At 37.8% G+C, this 26,689-nt stretch overlaps 1 protein-coding gene across 1 annotated transcript; it reads right to left on the bottom strand.

Annotated features, from left to right (window-relative positions):
- Positions 1-245: 245 nt before the first annotated feature.
- LOC131920416 (glutathione S-transferase alpha-4-like) lies at positions 246-23,794 on the bottom strand. The gene is made up of 2 exons (XM_059274749.1): positions 23,289-23,794; positions 246-408 (listed from the first exon to the last, which is right to left on the bottom strand). Exons 1-2 carry the CDS (start codon positions 23,792-23,794, stop codon positions 246-248), a joined length of 669 nt encoding a protein of 222 aa, XP_059130732.1.
- Between the last annotated feature and the right edge of the window lie 2,895 nt (positions 23,795-26,689).

Genomic DNA, 26,689 nt, shown 5'->3' with positions numbered 1-26,689 from the left:
GCTCAGAAGATTGTATAATCATTAATAATAAAAATAGATTATGCTTGCATTGGTGTTAAGTCTGGGATAGTTCCTGTGATGATGAAGAATATATTGGTGATTTTCTAAGAATAACCTTTGGAATCATGAGAATATTTTGTATTGTGTGATTTCCCCTTTTCTTTTCTGATTCCCCTTGTTTATGATAACAAAAGACTGAGGTCACCAAGGCAAAAGCAGAAGCTAAAGAAGCTATAGAAAAGAAGCTACTTAGCAACTGCAGAAGCCAGAAGTGACCTGTCAGCTTGCAAGAGCACTGTCTCTGAATCATTACTGTGTCTTCCGGGTATCCCGTCCTTCGAACCCCCGAAACTGCTCAGGCTGGTCCCCAGCAGTTCTAGAACCAATTTGTTTCCTGGTGTCATTGGCCTAAAAAGATGAACATTAGGAAGAATACCACTGATTGTGTAACTACACAGAAAGAATTAATGAAATAATTATTCAAGCCTTGTAATCATTAAGGTAGGGCAAAAAAAGATGATGAAAATGAGATTGAGAAAAAGAGAAATCATACAGATCTGAAAACATTTTAACAAATGTCTTGATTTTAAATAAGAATATCTCCTTTGTAGAATTCTTCGTTTTCTGAATTTTCAGAAATTCCTTTTAATGAAAAGATAAGTACAAATAACTTTTTTTTTCCTAAACTTGGTGGCCCAGGAGAGATGGAAAACACTACAGTTTCAGATTGTTTTATGATATGGGTTTTTCAGAGAAGGATGTCTGCAGTTATTAGGGTTTTACATTTGACAACAGTACTTTGGCACTCACCCCCACTCTTGTACATAATGACAGCCCTGCATACGTGACTCTGGAATAGAAGCTGCTTTCCAGGTTACTTTCAGCTCACAGTTCATTAAGGGGAACCAACTGTTTGTATAATAAATGGGAAAGCAAAGCAACGACCAGCAGTGTGTTCCATCTGCTTGAGCCTGATTACTAATAAATTTAGTGGCCAAGAGTGGCTGGTCTGTAGTACTTCTTTCGATTGGGGTATTTCTATGCCGGCTAATGCTCAGGGTTCAGATTGCTTCTTTATTGGTTTAAACATAGAGGGAATTGTTTCCAGTTATTTTATTTACTTTACTCCCTCACTACCCACAAAATTTCAAAATTAGAAAACACAATGTGTGATGCCACTGGAATATCCCTTCACCCCAAAGAGAAATATTTACTGTTGTTTAGAGGTATCATCACCAAGAAACGACAGTGTTAAGTAGCCATTAAAAATGATAAGGGAAAAATCTCTGGACAAGTAGAAAATGTTATGTGTTAGTTGCTGATTCAACTCTGTCATGAATATAATGATTCTCAAAATTCAAAAACATGCCAACCCTTAAAACATATTAATTCAGTATCAGAAATTATCAGTGGATATTAATCAGCCAGAATGAGAGTTTAATGTTATATTTAAATAGACTCACTAAGCAAGAATTTTAATTCAGCACAAGAATAATAAATCATCTGTTATCTTAATGACAGGGAAATATGTTATTATAGTTAATCAAATATTTGGATTAATGCCATTGTGCATATCATTTTTAAAAATCTGAATACACCGTATAAAATGTGTTAAAATCATGCTGAATAGAATTTAATGGATAATGAGTAAGAAAAAATCAAGGTGTTCACATACTTATCAGTTTAGAAACATCCTGAAATTCTTGTTAATAAAGACCTGATACCTCTAACAGTAGAATAAGGAAAAGTGAAGAAAATTCCTTCATATTTAATGCTAAGCACAAGCTTTTCAGAATCTTCTTTACATCAGCCAACTTTTAAGGAATCTAAAGAAACAGTTATTTATTTGCTCATTCATCAAATGCTCATTGAATATCAATACTGGCTTAGTTAGTTGGGGAGGCCTATAAATACAACATAAGATAAAAAACAACCATAGCTCACCAGAAACAAAAAGACTAAAGCTTTGACTGAAGCAGATAAACATATTGCTTATGAAATAAAGAATCCTATTCAAAATTTCAGGGTCATGCAAAGATCCATGCAGTGGAGACACGAGAAGCTTAAGAGAATTTTAGACATCACACTTATCAAGAGTGAATGGCCAGTGATGGGGGAAAAAAAAGTTGAGCAAAACCAAGGTTTACTATAAGAAGATTACAACTCACACAAAATTATCATCAATTAGACAATTACTTTTGTTCATATAAAAGTATTGTGTAATTTAAAACTTAAGTGAGTGGTCTTGCAGAGATATGATACCTTAAGTATGGAAGAAGTAATATCCCTTAATTATAGCTGAAAAAAGATAGTTGCATTTCATACAATTGCAAGTTCTACCTCTGATGGTGATTCTTTATTCTGATCTCATTCTACACTTAAAAGCTCCCTGAGTTGACTAAAGAGCAGCACAAAATTTGCTAAGGATGTGTCATGAACACTTAAGGAACTCATTAAAAACATGCTGAGTATATATAAGAAGCTATGTGGGAAATTTCCTTTTTTTAAAGCTGGCATACAAAAGTTATGTGTGAACTAAAGTTTTATAGCTATATGCCATGCTCTACTGTACATGATCACTGACTTAATAATTATACTTACCCCGATATTTATTTCACCAATATTCAAACCAATAAAGACATATTCAGTACTCTCATTGCACTAATTCTTGGCTGTTAGAAATGATGAGAAGTATAGGCTGCATCTGCCTGTATGAACAAACATTTTGGGGATTAAAAGTTTTATTCTAGATCTTAGACCACAGACATCTGAAATGGTAAAAGTAACAAGTAGTCAGTATTTGCTTAGTTAGCAATTTTAAAAGATTACATTTAAAATCATAAAGGGATGACACAGCAAACTATAATAAACATTGTCTATGAAGAGGAGGCTGTCATCCTTGAATCATGCATTTTTAGCTTTCAATGTATTTTTATATTTGACAATTGTTAGTCAAGACTGAAAACAGTTTTTTTCACACATAATTCACATACTTTTTAATGGTAATGTTAAATTCAGTAAATATGTCATATAAATTGTACTCAAGGTTATCTAGCTATCCATTGATTATGAATTTTGGCCATTTATGTTTATGAGAAATCTTGTAATAGATTTAAATGATAACATCAGTATAACCCTGAAATTAAATGCTAACAATAAACTATTGAACCCATTTCCTAAAAGGAACAGTTTGTTTATTTTTCCATATAATTTAGAAAGAGTTAAATCCAGGACATCAAAGTTCAGAGTGTCAAAACAATGAAAACACCAAATTCTTTTTTTACATTTTTGCAGGTTGTGTTTGGTTGTACCCTACGTCTCTGGTTCCTGGCCATCCAGGCAGTGTAGGGAATGGGTTCCCTCTTGGAGAGTGAGCCTCAAGTTAAACTAGACATTGACTGGCCACTCCTACAAGTTCTGCATCCCAGGATATCTTGAAGATAAGGCAGATTATAGGTCAGGGGATGAGGCAGGAGCCTGGGATGGTTCTCTTTTGTGGCTGAGCAGATTTCTCTTTCCATCACCTCCAGGATACCTTCCCTTACAAAAGAGACTACTAGGAAGTAGGGATGATGGCTTCATGCAAGCACCAGCTCTAATTCTCCATGTTCAGTGGGCCGTGTGGATGCTGTAATGAAATAATTCCTGAAGTTATTCTGCTATACTCCTAGATCAGTACCTTGTCCAGCCCTCATCAGAGAGGCTTCCTCCGGCAGCAGTTGGGAGTGGATGGCAGAGACCCCCGCAGCTAGATATTATGTAGAGAGTCTAACTTGGAAGTCTCAATCTGGTCTCTCACTTTGTATATCGGGGAACCATTATGAAGAGGAACAGGAAAGGGTGTAAAAGTCAGAGGGGATGGGGGACATCAGGAGAACAAGCCCACCAAATCAACTAAGCAAGGCTCATAAGGGCTCATAAAGACTGAAGCAGCAAGCACAGGGCCTGCATTGATCTGTACCAGGTCCTCAGCACATATGTTATAGTTGTTAGCTTATGTTTTCCTGGGACTCCTAACAGTGGGAGCTGTTAGGACTCTGGCTTGCTCTTGAGTTTCCTTTTTTCCTTTTATTTTGTTGCCTTCTGTAGCCTCCATACGAGGACTTGCACCTTTTTTTCTTGTATCGTTTTTCTCCTGTCTGACTGTTGTCTCTTGGAGAGCTGTCCTCTTCATGCAGATGGTCATGGATTATGTTAGGAAAATAGAAAGCCATTAGCCTGTGCAAACCAGAGAGCGAGCTAAGAAGAAGCTTTTCTTCGTTATTCCTGCCACTGGTCCCACTTGACATCCTGCCTTCCCTTCACTTAATGAACAAGTATAACAACCCATAAGATACATAAATCCTCAAAGTTGCTTTGGGTCATAGCATTTATCACAGCAGCAGGAAATCAAAGCAGAACAAAACCATTCTGCCTGTATCTAGTACTAAACCACAGCATGAAGTCCCACATCTCACCAGCCATGTTCGTGTGGATGAGTTTCATATACTTCATATTTAAATCCAAGGACAAGACAAAGTTGTCTCTTCTCTATTTCTTTTGATATATAACTTTCATTCTGTTGTCCTCTTCATCATGAAACACAGAGTCTTTTAGGGATTTATATTTGAGTGTGCCCACTCTAACTACATACTTTTTCAAGGACAAAGATGTGATCGTTGTTCTCTAAGAGCTTTCAATATGTTTTTCAGTTATAAGGATAAGTGCCCATTGACAAACATCTCCTAGATAGCTGCGAATACATACACTCTCATTTTACTAATTTTCTTTGTGTTCTTTCATTGTGTCTACTATATGTTCATTGAACTTTCGTAATTTTCATATGCCTTCTATGAAGTATCATTTATGTGTGGTAGGAGACAGTTTAATATTCAGTTGTGAAATAATTCTCAAATCATAGAATTATCAGATTTAATATTTAGAAAAATATTTGAAATTGGGGTGTACACACAGAATAAGATAAGAACAATGTCAAAGTAACAAAATGTGAAGCTATTCCTCCAGCCCTAGTGTAAGAGAATGCTGTATTGAATTAGTCTTAAGAGACTAGATGATTAAGAATTATTAAGTAAAGAAAATGGGGAGATAGCCCAGTTAGTAAAGGACTTATCATGCAAGTATAAAAATCTGAATTTGGTCTTCCAGAGCTCATTTGAAAAAGCCTGGTAGAGCAGCATGTTCATAAAATTCCAGAACTGGAAACAGAAGACAATCAGGTCACAAGGGATCACAAAAAGCCAGCCTAGTCTATTTGATGAGCTTCAGAGCAATAAGAGACTGACTGAAAAATAAGGTGTATGCTTGTGTCCACTTCCCCTATCAGCCTGGGAGTTCATTTGTTTTGTTCTATTTTGATTCTTCTTCTTCTTCTTCTTCTTCTTCTTCTTCTTCTTCTTCTTCTTCTTCTTCTTCTTCTTCTTCTACTATTATTATGAGATGCCTGCTTTTTCTTTGTTCTAAATAGAAAGAAGATGTGGTTTTGAGTGAATGGTGAGATGGGAATTATCTGGGAAGAGTTGAGGGTGCAGAAAAACTGTTTTCATTGTGTGTGTGTGTGTGTGTGTGTGTGTGTGTGTGTGTGTGTACATCCATATATATATGGAATCTGAAAATTGACACCTAAGATGGTTTTGCACACTTTACATATATACCTCCATCTGAGTAAACCCATACATTCACACACCAAGGAAATCATTAAAAATGTGGCCAAACTGAACCTTCAAGTTAGAAGCAGGTCTTACAAGAGTCGCCAAAAGACTTCTACAAATCATTGAGAAAATAATAGAAAAGAGAAATAATTTCTGTGATTTTTAAACTAATATCTGTGTTGGAACTTAAAGAAGTCAATAAGCTTTGTATATGTGTAAATGATAAAAGATTTTTTCATTCTATTTATATGTGAATGTGTGATAATTGAGATAATTTCATATATTAGTCTGGGGGTGCTTACAGTAAGGAGGCTCCATTTCTCTTATGCTTTTGTACTGGGAGAAATCTTGAATAGATAGAAACTGACCTGTATTTCTCTAGCCTGAACTCAGATTATATAATGAAAATAGATTGCTTTTCTGCACCCTCAAGTCTTCTCAGATAATCCTCATCTTACCACCCACTCAAATCCACATTTTTTTCTCTTTAGAAAAACAAAACAAAACAAAAAAAAGGCATTTCTTAATAATAGTGGAAGAAGAGGAAGAAGGAGGAGGAGGAGGAGAAGAGAAAATAAGGAGCATTTGCTACTACTTCCTCTCTTAAATTCTTTGGGTAAGCGCAAATTTCAAGAGATCTTATTACCGTATGTATGTCAACAGATAGCAAATGCTCACAAAGTTGTGGTAAAAAAAAACTCTTGCATATTATTGAAGTGAATGCACATTTATACAGTCATTGCAAAAATAATGTAACTATTCTAAAGAAACTAAACACAGAGAGATTATAGGATTTAGCCCTACTTTTCCTGGATATATACCCAAAGGAAGCCAAATCAAGTCCTCATCAAGTTACCTACACTTCCATTTTACTGAGACATTGTTCAGATTACCCAATGTATGGTACTGTGTTATCAGTCAGTGAGTGGACAGACACTGAAATTAAGGTGTATAAGTACAGTGAAAACTATAAAACATATTTCTAAAACTTTTTCTCAAAGTGCAGACCAATTACTTAAGGGAAGACAGGGTAATCTTTGAGAGCACAGCAGTGACAGTGATGTGTTTTGAGAAGTGTTGCAGTGCTGTTCAAAATGTAGGCAATAAGGATCAAGAGAGAAAGTGGCCCAAAGGAGCCAACGCTTCATTGCAGATAATTAAGATACTGGGAGGGACAGGAGTAGAGCATGCAAATGGAATGCTGTCACTAAAATTATAAAGGATTCTGAACTCAAGATGTTTATGAGAAAATTGCATGACTATATCCCCAAGACAATTTAAAAAAAAATTGAATATATCAATTAAGGTTTTAAGTTAAAAATTTAGTAGGTATCTTTATGTTAATTATTTCATTGTACACCCTTAATAATATATGAACTTTCTGAGTGTTATTGAGTAACACATAAAATAGCAAACATACTTTGGTATTAGTAATATTGGAACACTCTCTTCATGTTCTGGATACATTTCCCCTTTAGTTTAGTTTTATTTGTTTGTTATAGCTATGCTTTGAAATAACAAACTCATTAATAAGTGTTTAGATTTTCAACCTTGATTTCAAACACTATTCTTCTGTGAGAAGCTGATTAAGGTTAAGGCCCAAAGATTCCTTTACCAGTCTGCTGTTGAGCTGTATATCTTCCATTTCTTGTATTGTGTAAAGATGCTTCCAGGCTAAAAACTGCAAACACCTACAGTACAGTAGCTGAACTTTGGCCCAAACACAAAAATGTATTTTAATGATTCTCCTATTTTCAAATTCTTCACTTGAAGCATAGGCTATTCTCTAGGGAGAAGAATCAATAAACCTTGAAGAATGCATATGGAACTTTATTTAAAACAGAAGCTGTAGGCAAGGTAGCAGATGCTAAGGAGCACTAGGGGTGAGCTGCAGAAGTCTACCAGAGACAATGCACACATAAATGAAACATGCATCCATAAGGCAGTACCACAGCACAGTGAGAGAAGGGAGGGGAGAGGAAGACAGAGCAAAGCAGGTCCAGGCCAGGACAATAAAGTCCCTATACAACTACATGGCCACAAAACTCTTTTTTCATTCACTCAATAAACATAATGGTTGAACATCCCAGAGTTGTGCTTACTTCTAAGATAATGGAGATAAATAAAGTTCTGTACAGAGTATTGATCATTATTTATAGCGTTTATGAACGCATGGCGGTGAGCAGTGGTGCAGTGTGATGCCATAGGGAAGATATTTGATTCAAACAAATTGGCTAGGGATCCCCTAGAAGCTTAACTAAAATGAAAAAGAAAACCTGCAGATGAAAGACAATACATAATCCTAGGATTTGGGTTATTCAGTGTGTATTTAATATAGACAAAAGGTAGATGACTGAGGAAATGTACTTAGAGGTTAAAATCAAGCTGAGAGCATGGGATACTGACTGGCCAGTGAGCTTACATCTTTATTTAAAGTCATGAAGGATCTCTGACTGCAATAAAGACTTTATCAGCAGGGTTCAAAAACTATGAAGTGAAGTGAATCCATATTATAGTCTATCATTGATACTAGCAATGAGCAAACCATGAAGAAAGAAATATAGAGAGGAGTTTCAAATAAGAAATTAATTAGCAAACAATAAATTGTGATTTTTAAAATTCACTCATGGCATTTAGATATTTTTTCCTAAGATTCATGTATATTACTTATGAGTCTAAATCAGAATCTAAATAAAAAATTAGTCTTAAATTTTTGGCTCTATTTTTGAATGAATAGCTACATAAAGTTGAATGATAACTATACTATGTAAAAATTATATCTCAAATACTCCTTTTCTACTAACTGCTCCAAAGTGAAATGTTAGTAGAGAGAATATATTTTGGTACTTAACAAAATTAATAAATGAGTTGTCAATCTACTTTATGGGTTTAGATTACTGAAAAAAAATGATGTATGCTGCTGTGTCTCACAAAACTTTCAAGACACGTGTCATTTTTATTTGCTTTCAAATTATAACCTGGCAGGAATGACAGCTACAGAGCATTTGACAATAGCTAAATACGTGCAGGTAACTATCACTGCTCTTTGTCCTGCCCAGTAATGTTGTAGGTCACCCTCTCTGGACACCCCTTGGGGGAGAGGGTGAGAAGGCCCGGTGTCAATGACACAGACACCAGGAGTCAGGTGGAAGGAAGCAGTGGACATGTTTATTGCATATATGGTGAGAACCTAAATACCCCGACCCCAATCTCCCATTGGCGTCCGGAGACTCTCTTAGCTATGTTGTCTCTTTCTCATTGGCCCCAGCATTCTGATGACCATGCACCACCAATGATCAGGTGCAGCTGTAGACTCTAAGTTGTCTCAGTGGGAACAGCTGTGGTTTTATCAGGCTAGTTGACTGCACTCCTTTATTGGTGAAATTATTAAGGCCACTCCACGTAGTTAAAAAGGAGATTTATTTAATGGCATAATTTACAAATTAAGGGATAGGTAGGTCGCGAGGTCTGGGGAAGGTGTATCGCAGTCCAGCGGTGTTCTCTGGAGCTCTGCTTGGCCCACCTCCACCATCCAGGGTCCCGGAACCGAGCGAGCGCTCGCCAATCCAGATCTTGGGTCTCCAGGCGCCTCCCTTTGCCCTGCCTTGTAGTCGTGACAGTTGCCGAAGTCTCAATGGGGGTTGGAACTTCCAGATCAAAACTGGAATGGCTACCCACTACATCTCCCCATTTTTGTCTAAATAAGAAAGTTCTAACCCAATACAAGACTATATACAAAGGAATGGTTATCAAAAATTGTCCAGGAATAATGAGGGATAATCACCTAGATAAGATGGAACTACAACCAATGCAAATGATATCAAGCAAAAAACACATACTAAAATCCAGAGAAGTATAGAGCATAGGTAAATGGCATGTTACAAAGATCATTCCAAAAGGTGTCCTATCCTAAAGAACCTGAATCTAATACTTAATATGTTCTATCTACTAAGTTGTAACTATAACTGCTAGTCTTCAATCCCATCAAAGACATGAGAAAGAATATAATGGTACCTGAGAAATGGTAGATGGATGCAAGCCACTTTCAGGAATCTTGCAAGAGTAGACCGAGACAGCTGGGAGCCTGGACAGTCACCTAATGTTTCTCAGCATTGTTGGTGCATTCAAATTGACTACAGGCCTAAAGTATCTGACAGACCATTTTCAGAAGCAGGAATTCTGAACGACCATCTTACCTTGTCTTGGTAGAGTACAGTGGTCGCTCTCCTTGTGTCCCGCTTGTCCAGAAAGGACAGCATTGCATTTGTACTGTCAGCCATTGAGGAAAGGGCAGTTCTTTGCCCAGTAGGCCATTTTGTGCCAAGAAGACAAACTTCCAAATGGAAATGTCTTAGAAGCCCAACATTCTCTCGGGATCAAATTGGTGCAGCCAGGAGCAATTGTGTCTCACATCAACAGAATTCTAAGTTATTTAAATGCCATATTTTCTAGGTCTATGAAGTGTTTGAAGATTACCTGTCCATCTGACCTATGTATCTGTAAATCTGGATAACCTAACTAACGTAACTATAGAGATGACAAGCATAGGTGACTATAATTCTTTAAGTCTTATCTACCGAAATAACCTAAGGACTAAGGCTTCACGTAAACAAGGTAAACAGTCTATAAGCAAATGTATGGTAAAGAACGATGACTTCAAAATTGTGACAATACACAAGGTATTTATAACAGAGGTAGGAATATATAGTGCGATATGCAATATGACAATAATCTTAAATATATATCAATATACCGAATATCCTAAACAGAAGTACAACATACATAAAGTATGACAGATATAAATTTACATTTGTATCATTATACAAATATTTCAAATAAGAGTAGAAATATATGTAAATTATTAACAAATATAGTTCTGTATTTGTATCAATATACAAATTATCTTAAACAGGAATATAAAAATAGTTTACATCTGTATCAACATATAAGAATCCATAACAGTGCAAATTACAGTGCAAATTATCTAAGGCTGCTATTTTACTAAATTTGTATACTGTATACTGGTATATACAATAATCTACCATAATATCTTATACCTATCCATTCCATTTCTTCTTTTCCCTTTTCTCTCTCTCTTTTTTTTTTAGAATACTGAGTCTAATATTTTCTTCTACCCCCAACCCTATAACCATCATCCATAACCCTGAGAATTATGAAACCTAAGGGAGAAGGGGTGTCGTTTTCTTAGAATTGCTTCCTGCTGTTTAGGGGGTGATGTTATCTCTGTTGGGTGCTGTGAGAAAGCTCAGATAGTTAAATCTCAGTTAGACTAACTGTAGGTTCTGCAGCAAGTCTTAGAGTAATAGGTAAGATTGTCTGAAATTCTGGCAAGAAGTGTAGTATGATGATGATTACCATGACATTATTCTGGATTGAGTAGAGTTGCTGTTGTTGGGGCCCCATCTTCCTTCTGGAGACTTCCAAGGTTGCTATTGGAAAAACTTATTTGTTATCAAAATGGAAGGTTTGGATTTAAAGAGGACATAGCATGTAAGAAAGGATTCTGAGAAATCAAGAGTAAGCATGGAGAGAATTAGAATCTAGAAGACAATGGTCCCTTTTTATTGGTTTCCTTCTGTCCCACACCAGAGGGCTCTTCTGATATGGGACTGAAGAATCTCTCAAACTTTTCTTTTAGCAATATGCTTAGGTTTAGAGAAGGAGTGAGCCAATTCCATCTCCAAAGCCAGATTGGTTTATAATTGAATTGGAACCACAACTTTCCTAGATTGATAGAGAAATAGATGTTAGACAGTGAGATTTTACCATGTGTAGATTGGTACCAATAGATTCTTTCTTTCTGCTGTAAACATCCGGATATCTAAGGCCTTATGATTTTTGGAAGATGGGTATTTCCATTATCCTGGAAAGACAAAAACAGAACCCTACCTCAACTTTTGATTGTTAAATTTTTCTTACAACTTGTAGAGATGTCACATTGGTGGATGATCTTTTACTTCTCCTCATCAAGGGGTTTTTCCTGTTCAAATTGAATTTTTATTAATTTTGTTGGTGTCCATAGCTTTTCTTCTCCTGCAGAAACAAAGGCAAAACCCCTTCCCCAACGTAGAAAATATCCAGGTTTCCATTCTGAGGTCAGCACATCCTTGAAACAAACCGGTTGGTTTAGCTCAGGAGTTTTGTCTGTCGTCCAATGGCTCTCTGCAGCTGTTGTTCCTTTCTCATCAGCATTGAGAAAATTCAAGGTTAATAAAGCATTATGCAATCTATTTCTAGTAGTCATTGTTACCTGTTGCTGTTTATTTAGCATATCCTTTAAAGTTTGATTGGATCTTTCTATGACTGCTTGGCCTGTGGGATTGTGTGGTATACCTGTAACATGCTTTATATTGTAATAAGCAAAGAATTGTCTCATTTTATTGGAGACATATGCTGGGGCATTATCTGTCTTAATTTGTACAGGTATTCCCATTATGGCCTTAACTTCTAATAGGTGTGTAATCACAGAATCAGCCTTTTCAAAACTCATAGCAGTTGCCCATTGAAAGCCTGAATAGGTGTCAATGGTATGATGTACATACTTTAATCTTCCAAATTCTACAAAATGAAACACATCCATCTGCCAAGTTTCATTTCTTTGTATACCTTTTGGATTGCTCCCTGCAGGTAATGGAATTTGGTTATAGATGGAACAAGTAGGACATTTTTTTACAATATCCTTAGCTTGTTGCCAAGTGATGGAGAAACGCTTCTTCAAACCTTTGCTATTTACATGGTATTTCTTATGAAATTCTGAGGCTTCTAGCACATTACCTATTAGTAACTGATCAATCTCATCATTACCTTGTGCTAGAGGTCCTGGCAGACCTGTATGTGATCTGATATGTGTTATATATATAGGATGTTCCCTTTTTCTGGTGATTTCCTGCAATTGTATGAATAATGACATTAATTCTGTATTATCAGGAATAAATTCAGCAGTTTTAATATGTAAAACAACTCTCTCTGCATATTGAGAGTCAGTGACTATATTGAGGGGTTCTGTGAAGTCCATCAGTACCATAGAATGGCATACAGTTCTGCCTTTTGTACAGAGCTGTTTGGACTTTGTACCACTTTACTTAAGTCTCCTGATTTATATCCTGCTTTCCCTGATTTATTTGCATCAGTATAGAATGTGAGGACTCCAGATATTGGCTTTTGTCGTACAATGTGAGGAAGGACCCATTCAGTCTTCTTTATGAATTTTATTCTCTTGCTTTTTGGATAGTGGTTGTTAATCTCTCCCAAAAAGTTACTGCAGGTTCTCTGCCAGTATTCATTATATTTCCATAGTGATGAAATTTCCTCATTAGTTAAAGGTACTACAATTTATGCTGGGTCCATTCCTGTCAACTGGCAAAGTCTTAGTTTACCTTTTTGAATCAAATCAGAGATCTTTTCTGTATAAGTCTTTAATTTCTTATTTGGTTTACATGGTAGGAATATCCATTCCAATATAATATCTTCCCTCTGCAACAAAATACCTGTTGGGGAATGTCTGGAGGGGAATATGACAAGAATGCATTTAAGTTCTGGATCCACACGATCCACATGTGCTTCTTGAATTGTCTTTACTACTAGAGCCAATTCCTTCTCAGCTTCGGCTGATAATTCTCTTGGACTATTTAATTCTTTGTCCCCTTCTAGAGTATTAGCCAAATTTTGTAGTCCATCTTTGGGTATTCCCATGATACCCAGTAAGTTGGAAATGCTTCCTAATAACATTTGAAAATCATTAAGAGTCTTTAATCGATCTCTCCTTAGTTATACCTTTTGGGGTCTAATTTTTTGTAGCTCTATCTTATATCCTAAGTAGTTAATAGAATCTCCTCTTTGTATTTTTTCAGGAGCAATTAGCAGTCCCCAGTGAGGCAAAACTTTTTTTACTTCTTCAAACATGCTTTCTAATGTATCTAACTTTGGGTCAACTAATAGGATATCATCCATATAGTGATAAATTATGGATTGTGAAAACTTTACACGAATTATCTCCAATGGTTTCTGCACAAAGTATTGGCACAAAGTAGGGCTGTTTAACATTCCCTGTGGGAGGACCTTCCATTGATATCTCTTGACTGGCTGAGAATTGTTATAATTAGGTGCTGTGAAGGCAAATTTTTCTCTATCATTTTCTTGTAAGGGTATGGTAAAGAAACAGTCTTTTAAGTCAATAACTATTATAGGCCATTCTTTAGGTAGCAGAGAGGGCAAGGGCATCCCAGTCTGTAGGGAGCCCATTGGCTGAATTACTTTATTAAAAGCTCTCAGATCTGTCAGCATTCTCCAATTACCAGACTTTTTTTTTTTTTAATAACAAATACAGGAGAATTCCAAGGGCTGGTAGATTCTTCAATGTGTTGAGCAATTAACTGCTCTTGAACCAGCTGTTCTAAAGCTTGTAGCTTCTCTTTTGTCAAAGGCCATTGTCTAACCCAGACAGGTTTATTAGTTAGCCATTTTAAAGGTAAGGCAGTTGGTACTTCTGAGAGTTCAACAGCAGTTGTGCTCTGTTTGTGAACAGCCTGAATGGTTGGTGCCTGATTTTTATAGCATGTCATGATATTATTCCTAGAAACATGCATTGGTCTGTATTCTTTTTCTGAAAGTGTAGGAATTTTAATCTTGGTATTCCACTGTTGTAACAGATCTCAGCCCCAAAGATTTACTGCTACATTTGCTACATATGGCTTCAGTCTTCCTCTCTGTCCTTCTGGCCCTATGCATTCAACCCATCTCGAACTCTGTTTTATCTGAGATAGGGTGCCAATCCCTAAAAGTTGGACATCTACCTCTTGAAGAGGCCAATTCGGATGCCATGATTTTGGTGTAATTATAATCACATCTGCACCTGTGTCTACCAGGCCCTCCATAACCAGGCCATTAATTCGAATTCTAAGCTTTGGTCTTTGATCATTTATGGAAGTCTGCCAAAATATTTGTTTTATAGTGTTCTTTGTAAACTGTGATCCACCCATCAGAGCTGTTTTATCATCCATTGCAGTATTGGTTTTTACATTAGGCATTGGTTTATTCAGTTGTCCTGGAGAGGAATTTCTTCCACAGTGGCTGGGAATGTTCATACTACATTTGATTTGGGGGCCTGCAAGAGGCCCCCTGAGGCATTTCCCACCAGTAAAGGGTTGCCTCATATATCTATTTTTGATCTGCACTCTCTGGTCCAATGTTGGCCTTTGCCACACCTTCTACATAATTGGGAGGTGGTTGGGGTCTCCTGTTTAGGCTATTCCTAAAAGGAGTATTACTTCTAGGAGTACACCACGTACAGTTTTTACTTATACGACCTGGTGTACCACATTTAAAACATTTGGTAACATGGGGCTTCCTTTCACCTCTGGGATTTGTCTCTCTTATCCAAGCCTCATTACTGTAGTTATGAGACTCAATACCATTAGTATACTGAATCCATTCTTCCAAAGGAGCTGATATGATCTTTAATGGTGTAAGTATTCTTCTGCATTCTGTCAAATGCCAAGGACTCAATTAATACTTTTCTTAATTCTTTATCTGATACAGCTCTTGTTATAGCTGTGTTCAGTCTTTGTAAAAAATCAGTGAAGGGTTCGTGTGGTCCCTGAAATACCTTTGTGTATACCTCAGTTGGTTTTCCAGGTTCTGGAATTTTTTCCCAAGCATTTAGAGCTGCTGTACGGCATAGGGATATTATATGCTCATCATAAATGTCTTGTACATTCCTGTCAGCGAAACATCCCTCACCAAGTATTTGATCTTGGGAGATCACAAAACCTCTGAGTTTACCTTGTTGTTCTAAATTTTTTGCCTCTTCTCTCAACCAGCTTTTCCACTGTAGCTGCTGGTTATATTCTAGAACAGCTGAAATTAACTGATGCCAGTCATCTGGGATGATTCTATGTGAGGTAGACTACGAATTTAACAACTGTTTTAAGTATGTGGAGTGTATCCCATACATAACTACTGCTTCCTTTATATTTTTAAAGTCCCTTGTTGAAATTGGTTGTAATGTATATGTATTATATGGCTCGGGGTGTGTGTCACCCACTGGCTTCTCATGGATGATAACAGGATAAGCCATTGTGTGAGAGCCATTTGGAGATGTTACAACCTCTATGGTCTTGCCCTTCTGCTTATTAGGTCCCTTGTCATGTTTACTGAGAGTTTCTTCTAAGGCCTGCAAACGAGCACCTAGGGTGCTATGGAGTGAACCTCCTCTCTGGCAAGGGACTCCAGATTTCTCATGGAATCATAGAAGTTTTTATGTTCCTCAGAAACACATGATTCTATGGACCTTATCTTATCAATTAATGATAATCTTTCTTCCTTATATAGTGTCTGGAGAGTTAGTGTTCTGTCCATTAAATATTCACATTTATTATCAATAAGATCAATTTTCGGTACAAGCCTGTTTTGTAAATCCTGATCAGCAGATTCCAGAGAAAGAATCTTTTTCTCTAAGCTCTCATTGCTGTCCTTTAAAGCAGATTCCAGAGAAAGAATCTTTTTCTGTAAGCCTTCAATGTTAGTTTTGAAAGCCTGTAAATCCTGATTAGCAGATTCCAGAGAGAGAATCTTTTTCTGTAAGCCTTCATTGCTCTCGCTTAAAGCCTGTATCAGTCCCAATAATGACTCATCTTTGTTCTTGTTATTAAAGCAGTGTTTGAACACTGTGTGGATTATTACAATGAATGCCAAAATGGTACAGGCCAGATATGCCTTAGGAAGGTCGTATATTTCCAGGAAGATGTCATTCATCATACAGGCAAAAAGGTTTTCAAATTCTTGTGAGGTAATGTTGTCAGCCATATTACAAGAATTACTCAAAATTTGTTAGTCAATTTTAAGGTGAAAATTATCAAGTACTTTTACTTGAGACAATATGCTTACCTTTTGTGGTTTTGGGGGGTGTAGTAGCACTTTTCAGCCAACAGGTGGCATTGGTACAGCTCCAAAGCAGGGCCTGCTGGTGATCTTGGCTGACTGCAGATCACTGGAGTCAAGATGGCAGGAGCCGCCTGAGCCTGTGCCGGCTGGCCTCGGGCTAAGCTAGGGAAATGAGACCAGACTAGCTGCTCCCTTTTTCGGGAATGGAACCGTGTAGGCGTTCCCTGGTTATATGGAACTTTGCAGGCAGGTTTAGGTACCTGCTAGCCGGGGAGCAGGTTGAGGGGGGGAGCCACCCAGGCCTTTGGAATTTGCCCCACTTGAGCGCCAGATATTGGTGAAATTATTAAGGCCACTCCACGTAGTTAAAAGGAGATTTATTTAATGGCTTAACTTACAAATTAATGGATAGGTAGGTCACGGGGTCTGGGGAAGGTGTATCGCAGTCCAGCAGTGTTCTCTGGAGCTCTGCTTGGCCCACCTCCACCATCCAGGATCCCGGAACTGAACAAGCACTCACCTATCCAGATCTCGGGTCTCCAGGCGCCTCCCTTGGCCCCGCCTTGTAGGCGTGACAGTTGCCGAAGTCTCAATGGGGGTTGGAACTTCCAGATCAAAGCTGGAATGACTACCCACTACACACTCCTTCTATATAGAAACAGACAAAACCTCTTGTTTTCTTTTCTTTCTTTCTTTCTTTCTTTCTTTCTTTCTTTCTTTCTTTTTTTTTTTTTGTTGTTTCAGAGCTGAGGACTGAACCCAGGGCCTTGCGCTTGCCTCGCTAAAATTGAATAAGCATCATTTCATTTTGTTAATTTTATGTTAATTAATATTTTAGAGAATTCCTGTAAGGGATGCTATGGGGCTAGAAATCAGAGACATGAAGAAAAATGAATTGAAGTATAAAGTGTAGGCATTTAGTTGCAGAAAAACCATAACACCACAGCTACAATTAAATACTATTAACATGATAACATGGTGCAAGTATATGCTCTGGCATTGTTAGGAAAAGCCTGTGTGAAGAAAGATGGTAGGATGGGAGTCAGAATGTGCTTTTTTGGCAAGAGTTCATGCCTACAATATATAAATATAAAGATAGGCATACAAAATGTGTTAAAAATTTGATCAAAAGTACATTAAATGGTTAAAATGAAAAGCATGTCTGATATACATATTTATCTAAACTTGCAAAATAGACTGGAAATGAATATGTTAAAAGGGAGTGGCTCTATGAATGTTTTTCTTTCCTTCTTTTATTGGCAGTGGGAAGAATGGATTGGAAGATTACAAGTCAGAAAGTTATTCAAGTCCTACCAGCATCCAGAGACTAAATCTAACAATGGGTCCAAGAAGGCCTTATGGAGTCAGTGAAATGAATTTGAACAGTTGAACTAGGGGCATAAAGATGGAAACAACCACTGTGTGTGTGTGTGTGTGTGTGTGTGTGTGTGTGTGTGTGTGTCCTCATAATTCAAGCAGATACATGACAATACACATGAAAAACCCAGGGAATGCATGTATTTCTATGAAAATATACATGAAGACTCGTCCATGGCCTAAGAGTGATGGGTAATTCATAGGTGCTAGAAGTGGGAGGCTAAATTTTCTTTAAGAGTAGAGTCCCTGATAGGTGGATAGAAGGCCATTCATTGAAGAAATATGGACAGCACAAACTGGACTTGTTGAGTGAATAAAAAAGTAAATAAAAAGGGCACAATGTTGGGTGGTAGGATAGGGGAAGTGCATCTCAGAGAAATTGGGTAAGCTTGTGAATATGATAAAAGCACATTGTAAAAAATATTCAGAAAACCAAAAAATAAGTAATCCAAGAAGACTCCGAATAGACATAACATGGTATATAATCACTCATTCATGTATTTATTAATTCACTTTTTCTGGTCCTTGGGGTGGAGAATATACTTTTCTGCATACTAGACAAATGCCTTGCTAATGAGCTGTGTCTCCAGCCTGAACTGTCTGTCAAAATTTAATCCCTCATTTAAAATATTCCCATGAAAACATCTCTAACTATACATGATTATACTGTAAATTGCAACAAAAATTCCATATGTTAGGAAGATGTGTCCACAAGAGCATACATGTCCAAAGGAACAGATAGCTAAGAAATCACATCTTTTGCTGTAAACACAAAGCAGAGACAGAGAGAGGGTTTGGGGAAAACTGAGAGTAGGGTGAGGCTCTGTACTCTTAAAGACTGCTTTCAGTGGCATACATCCTCCAGCAAAGCAACAATTTTTAACCGCCTCTAGCAGCACCACCAGCTGGAGATGAATTGTCATTGATTATGAGGGGCATTCTCCTACTCAAACCACAACACTTCATTCCTTGGCCTGCATAAGCCCATAGCCATATTATAAAGCAAAATGCATGTATTCCATATCTACAGATCTCTACAGTTTTTAACATTTTTAACATTACTTAAAAGTACAAAGTTTTTTTCTGAGACTCAAGGTAATAATTTTATCATAGACACCGTGAAAAAAATAAAATAAATAAAACTTCAACTAACATAATTCCAACATCCACTGACATAGGATGTTCATTATAACTCCAAGAGGAGGGACTGAATGAGGGAATACTGAAGCAAAGCAAGACTGAAATCTGGCAGGGTAAACACTAAATCTTGTAGCTTCCTGTTTTGTATCAGGAACTTTTACTTTAAAGGGCTCAGATGGCTCAGCCTCTCCAACTATAGTACTGATAACATACACCTCTCTCCTGAGTTGATTCTCTTAAATTTATTCAGTTCTCCTTGACTTGTAAGGATCTAGAATCTCTAACAACTTAATGTCTCTATCAGAACCTAGGCTTTACTTCCACAGCTTTGTACAATGACATCTCAAGACTCAATCCCTCTCAGGGCCTCCACACTGTGACTCTTCTGCCCTACACTGTCTGGGCACAGAACCTCTCTGAAATCACAGAGGAAGAATCTATGAACCCTCTCCTGTTGCATACTTCCTGTCTCTAAACTGAGCACCATGTGCATGGTACCACTAAATTTAACTATCAACTTAGGATGAGCCCCTTGAACAATAATTATAGCAACTTTTGCTCAGAAAACCCCTTATGTTCTGGTTCACAAATTGGAGGATTAGCTTGGTGCAGTCTTGCTCTGAGAGTGCCCTTTCCCTTTGTTTTGTTCCAGTAGAGATCAGGATTCACCTTAATGGTGCTAATATCCTTAAGAATTTCAGCCCCTACACATTCTTCCTGTAACTCTAGGCTTCATAGTCTTCCATTTTTCTCTCCAAATTGTGTTTTACATTTTTCTATCCCATTGTTTTCTTTTACAAGGTAGTATAGCAGCAATAACCATACTGCAGACTCAATATTATAAAGTCCTGAAATTTTCTTCATCAAAGAAATTTGTCTATTATTTTAAATAATGCCTCATACAAGTTCTGAGGATAATGGCAGAAGACAGACAGATTCTTTCACAAAACTAACACAGTAATATTCTCTAACCCAGTTGCTAATATTGTTCTCTTCTTAAATCTTTTAAGCTTTGTTTCTATAATCCATGTTGTTTTCACCACTACTGTCTCCCAGCCTCCTGCTATAATTAAACTCAACATGTTCAACCATTTTTCTAGTCCAAAGTTTCAAAGTCTTCTGCATTGTTACAAAACCAACATGGTCAGAATTTTCACAACATCCTACACTCTGGCAACAAGCACTGTATTTTTTTTATTAGTAAGACAAAACATGACTAAAAGCAACTTATGGAAGAAAGAGTTTATTTTGCCCATCATGGTGAGGAGGTATGGCAAAAGGTGAATGGAATCAGCAGGGACAAAAATGTGAGATATTGCAACTCTAATAGGAAGCATAAAGATGAGGATAACAAAGAGTAATATGAAAATAGGGCAAAGATATGCACTGTCCAATTCTACACCTAGTGACAAAAGTCTGTTATCAAGTACTTATGGTAACTCCTAAATCTCAAAAGCAGTGCCACCATCTAAAGACCAAGTATTCAAATGCCTGATACTATGAAGGAATTACTCATTGAAACTGCCCTACTAGTCTTCTTGGTAAGCAGTTATCTTAAATGTAGAGCATTGTGGGCCTTTGCCTTTGCTATTGTGCAAAAATATTTAGCTCATTTATTCCAACTGGTATCGAAGTGGAATACAGAACTCATAACAGAAATTTTAGCAATAAGGTTATATAATGAGGTCAAAATAATATATAATGGAGTTTTCATTTATGAATTATTAAATAATAGAACACAAATCAAATTGATTTTATGACTCCCTAGGAGACGTTTCAGAGGGCACAGTTAAGCATTTTGTTTTTATACTTTCCTATGTTTGGCATTTTAAATGAATTTCCTAGAACATGAAATAAGCAGAATTCTCATGCAGTCCTTACAGGAAAAATGAAGTACAGAAATAATAACTAATATAGGTAGAACCTACATTTTTGCAGAATAGAAAAAAAATTAAAATACAGATTAATAAGTGGAAAGTATGGAGGCTTGTTGTTATAATTCATTTCACAATCCAATCTCCTTTATGCCAAACACAAATGTCCAATAGGTGTATTAAATATATCGTTTGAATAAAAGTGTACAGAGGCAGTTCCTTAAGAATATTTATATTATTTATTAGGGTTAAAGAGCTGATTTGACTGTTGACAAGTGTCAATGTACATTTCAGCTCTATGAGTAGATTTGCTGCCAGGTTGTAGAGGTTTTTAAAGTGAATAAAACTATTTAGTTTAGAGTGAATAAAACTACTACTAGCATTGGCATGTTAGAAAAAAGCAGGTAGCATAGCAAAGGGTCAGTCATAACACTTAATAGTTGTTCAGAGCATCAAATATTATTCTCATAGAAGACAGGGACATAAGATGACCAGATGGTCTATTATTTTAAGCTCTTGAAAGTTCATTTTACACAACACTAGATTAGATTTGCATGAATTAGAATTTGTGTTTTTAGGTAGATCCCTTGTAAGCTTAAATATACCACTGAGTAAGTCATATTAAATAATAATAGAGTATCTTTTAAGAACTGTTCCAGGTCCAGGAACAATAGAGAATAAAATAATTATTTTATTAATAGCAACAAAAAATCTAGCTACAATAAAAAAGCATAATTTCCTGTGACATTCTCAATCGATGTTATTGTAGTACTACTAGAGGTGGGAGATCATGACATCAGAAACGAGAGACAGCCAATATAAACAACCACTACAGTTTTTATCACAGGTTCAGTTGACTGTAAACTGGATTTCACTAGTACCAATATTTAATATTTAAGTCACACTGATGATTAGTATCAGATCTTATGCAGAAATTTGGTAGCTTGGAGAAATGTCAATCAATAATTAATGACAGTGTTGAAAAATCACACACACACACACACACACACACACATACTATAAATGATTCAAGACAAATGGTTTTATCTCTAGTTCAGAAGTACTCTCGTTTATACAGTACTAGGAAAAAAAGAAAAGGTGCTCTGGTAAACTTTTACAAAGTTCACAGCTACTCACACTAGTGTGGCTCCTTGTACCTGAATGCTTCATGTTATTAAATCAGAAGGTAAAATCCAAACAGTTCAAGGGTTGATACAAATAGTGCAAAAAAAAAAATCAAAGAAATTAATCATCAGGAATTACATCTTGGCCAGATGTGATGGCATATGCCTTTAATCCTAGCACTGGGGAGGCAGAGGCAGGAAGAACTCTGTGAGTTCGAGGCCAGCCTGGTTTACAGAACAAGTTTCAGGATAGGCTCCAAAGCTACACAGAGGAAACCTGTCTTGAAAAAAAAAATAAAAAAGAAAAGAATTACATCAGATGGAGTTGTGCAAACCATAAGAAAACTTGGTAATACTGAGGTCTAGTTTAAAACCAAGTTGAACCTTGATAAAACTGTATTGGCCATTTATACGAGCTACTGAAACTATGACAAAACCTGTGTTCTGTGCCTGCTTGCATAATAAAGGAAATAAAATCAAGTTTTAATTTTCTTTCATAAAATATGAAATAATTAGTAAATATACATCAAAGTAAATATCTAGGAGACCAAATTAAAAAGAAAACAAAAAGACGGACAACAAACCAAATAAAGAACTCTGAGTCTTAAAACATCCTTTACTATATGTAAAAATATTCACAAATAGGACATTAAACATGATAATAATGGGAAACAAAAATCAAAATAAAACTCAAAATCAGAAAAGCAAATAGCATCATTTATATGTAGTAATTATCCATCTCTGAGAGATAGCGCACTTTGAAACCCCAGAAATAACAAATCTGAAGCAGGAAGATAGGAAGCTGTAAAGATCAAGGTGAGGTCATGCTGTGGGATGGTCTATATGTCAAATGCTCTAATTGGTCAATAAATAAAACACTGATTGGCCAGTGGCCAGGCAGGAAGTATAGGCAGGACTAACAGAGAGGAGAATTGAGAGAACAGGAAGGTGGGAAGAGACCTGCCAGCCACCACCATGACAAGCAAGGTGAAAGGTACCGGTAAGCCACGAGCCACGTGGCAACTTATAGATTAATAAAAACAGGTTAATTTAAGATAGAAGAACTAATGCCAGGAGGTGGTGGTGAATGCCTTTAATCCCAGCACTCGGGAGGCAGAGCCAGGCAGATCTCTGTGAGTGTGAGGCCAGCCTGGGCTACCAAGTGAGTTCCAGGAGAGGCGCAAAGCTACACAGAGAAACCCTGTCTCAAAAAAACACAAAACCAAAAAAAAAAAAAAATGGCTTCTAACAGCTGAATGTCTGCCCAGCTGAGCTGGTTGCCAACAAGAAAAGCTTCCCGGTGGTCTTTTAAAATCTTTTCAAAGACTGGGAAGTAACGGGTTTCAGCTCTCTTCACAATTAAAGCATAGTTCTCCTCTTTTTCCTCAGGGGGTTTGAATGGAGCAGAGGTGATCATTATCATCAGGTCCAGGGTGTCATCAGTATACATGTCAATTCTGGCTCTCTCCTTCAGGTCCTTCCCATACAAGTTGTACTTCACAGCAAGGTAGCTGAAGATGGCTCTAGACTGTGTCAGCAGCATTCCATCCATTTCAACCAAAGGTACCTGGTCAAAAAGCAGGCACCCATCCTTTTGCAACTTCTCATACTGTTCTCTTGTCTCAAGAAATTCTTCTTCAAACTCCATTCCTGCTGCAGCCAGCAGCCTGCGGATGGACTCCATCCTGCCTCTGCCGCAAAAGTAATAGAGTTGGGGTTTGGCTTCCATGACTCCTGGTTCAGAGCTCCCTTATTCTTCTACAATCCGGTCTCCCATTTTGATGGTGGAAGAACTCAGCCCTCCCGTGCTGTCAGACTTCCCTCTGCTACAGGCATTTAAGACAAGAATCAGCAACATTCCTGCAATTAAGAAGTTTCTGCAGCCTGGGAGTCAGAGGAAGCCACCTCCAGATGACCACTATGTTAAGGTGGTCAGAAACGTCCTGAAGTTCTAGTGGCAGCAGGTGTTAAGGAGGCTACAGCAAGGATCCAATCACAGCATCCCCATAGGCCAGCTACGGAGCAATCCAGAAGCAAAGGATGGGTCCCAGAAGTCTTCAGCTGCAGTAGAATATTTTTAAGGGGTGTTACTTTTGTTTATGTTGCATTTGTTTAACTCTATGAAGCTCTGTTACTGTGCCTGTCTAAAACACCTGATGGTCTAATAAAACTGGCCAATAGCAAGGCAGGAGAAAGGAGAGGTGGGGCTGGTAGGCAGAATGTATAGAGGGAAAATCTGGGAGGAGAGCTAGATCTAGCAGCCAGAGGAGGAGGAGGAGGACTCCAGGGGCCAGCCACCCAGCTACACAGCAAGCCACAGAGAAAGAGTAAGATTTACAGAAGTTAGAGAATGGGAAAAAGCTCAGAGGCAAAAGATAAACCAGTTAATTTAAGGAAAGCTGGCTAGAAACTAAAACAAGCTAAGGCCAGGCATTCATAAGTAAGAAAAAAAAAAAGATAGAAGAACTAGAAAGCTAGAAGCCTGAGCCATTAGGCCAAACAGTTTAAATAATATAAGAGTCTATGTGTTTATTTTATAAGTGGGCTCTGGGACTGGCGGGGTTGGCGGGAGCTGGAGAGTAAACTCTCCAGCTACAAATGGCGCCCAACGTGTCGGCAAGAGTTTCTACCTAAAACCTGAGTAAAAAGATTCTAAAATGGAGCTAAAAACAGTTCCTAGTTGTCTCTTTCAAGTTAGCTGCAGTCTGCGTGTTTGAGCTACTATGTACTATGGCAGATTCCTGGTGTGTGTGCTCCACCTGCACTATGGGAGGAATGAGGCCTCTACAAGTGGCACATTAAGCTACGTGGTGGATTTTGCCTTTGCTAGTACAAAACAAAAAGAGGTTTCTGGGCTACATGCTGCTTTGATAGAAGCATAGACCCACTATTTCTGAGAGTTGATGGCTCCCAGAGCTGGCAGAAAACATACCACCACCATGTTGGGAAACTGAAGTGGGCAGAGCCAGCAGCCACTGTGCCATTTCAGTCTTAGAATGTTGCAGTTTAAAGCAATAGGTTCAAGGTAATATAAAAAATAAGCCACGTAAAGAGGGCTATCACACAGAGAATCTGGATTATGTTCTCTTTGATATTTGTAACTGAAGAAAAACATTTGATTGTAAAAGCTGTTGAGTTATGCCAAAATGTATATTTTAAAGATACCTTGACTTCAAAATTTGGATATAAGGATATGTTGCTTCGGAAAAGAGGCTCTGCTTTTGTTTCCACAGAAAGCAAGAGGCTATGGATTTGTTCCAGATTAAGATACATCAGAGATACATGACTAGGCCCCGGGTGGATCTCTGGGAGTCCAATTAGCGAGAATTGTTGAGACCAAGGTTGGATAAAGCACAGAGACAAATAGCCAAACGAACCGAAACACATGAAATATGAACCAATGGCTGAGGGGTCACCAACTGGATCAGGCCCTCTGAGTGGGTGAGACAGTTGATTGGCCTGATCTGTTTGGGAGGCATCCAGGCAGTGGCACTGGGTCCTGTGCTCATTGCATGAGTCGGCTGTTTGAAACCTGGGGCCTATGCAGGGTCGCTTGGCTCGGCCTGGGAGGAGGGGACTGGACCTACCTGGACTGAGTCTACCAGGTTGATGTCAGTCTGCAGGGAAGGCTTTGCCCTGGAGGAGATGGGAATGGGGGGCGGGCTGGGGGGAAGGTGAGGGGGGCGGGAGGGGGGAGAACAAGGGAATCTGTGGCAGATATGTAGAACTGAATTGTATTGCAAAATAAAAATAAAAAAAAAACAAACAAAAAAAACAACAAAAAAAAGATACATCAGGTATGACCAGCCAAGACCCCCTGAAAGGTCTCTGATGACACAAAGGCCCAGATGATCCAACATTTCAAGGCAACTGGCTCAGATGATATACCGTCACGGACTACTCCATTATCCTAAAATTTTCTTTGTGTCCCAATAAGTCACAGCACCCCCCTCCAACAGGAAGTAGTAAGAGAAGCTACGCCCAAATTCCGAAATATACCAAGCTGGCTTTGGAGATGTGTAAAAGTTAAAACCTTCCTCTTTTAAAAAAGAAAAAGAAAAGGGGGAGTGCTGTGGGATGGTCTGTATGTCAAATGCTCTGATTGGTCAATAAATAAAACACTGATTGGCCAGTGGCCAGGCAGGAAGTATAGGCAGGACTAACAGAGAGGAGAATTGAGAGAACAGGAAGGTGGGAAGAGACCTGCCAGCCGCCGCCATGACAAGCAAGATGAAAGGTACCTGTAAGCCACAAGCCACATGGCAACTTATAGATTAATAAAAACGAGTTAATTTAAGATAGAAGAATTAGATAGCTAGAAGCCTGAGCCATTAGGCCTAACAGTTTGAATAATATAAGAGTCTGTGTGTTTATTTTATAAGTGGGCTCCGGGACTGGTGGGAGCTGGAGAGAAAACTCTCCAGCTACAAGGTCACCATTGTCCTGTATAGCAAGGTCAAAGAAAAGCTGAGCTACAATGCCCCTTCTCAGATAGCCAGAATGTCTTTATAGTCAGTGGAGGAGCACTAGTCTAACATATACCATCACTAGATTGGATCCCTAGAAATGACAATGGAGATAGATAAATGACAGATGGCAGCTAGATAACTGACAAACAGTCAAT

This window comes from Peromyscus eremicus, chromosome 10 (genome assembly GCF_949786415.1).
Source record: "Peromyscus eremicus chromosome 10, PerEre_H2_v1, whole genome shotgun sequence".
In the NCBI taxonomy this organism is placed as follows: domain Eukaryota; kingdom Metazoa; phylum Chordata; class Mammalia; order Rodentia; family Cricetidae; genus Peromyscus; species Peromyscus eremicus.
The sequence above is the reverse complement of the archived record's forward strand: the minus strand, read 5'-3'. Positions and strand labels throughout refer to the sequence as shown.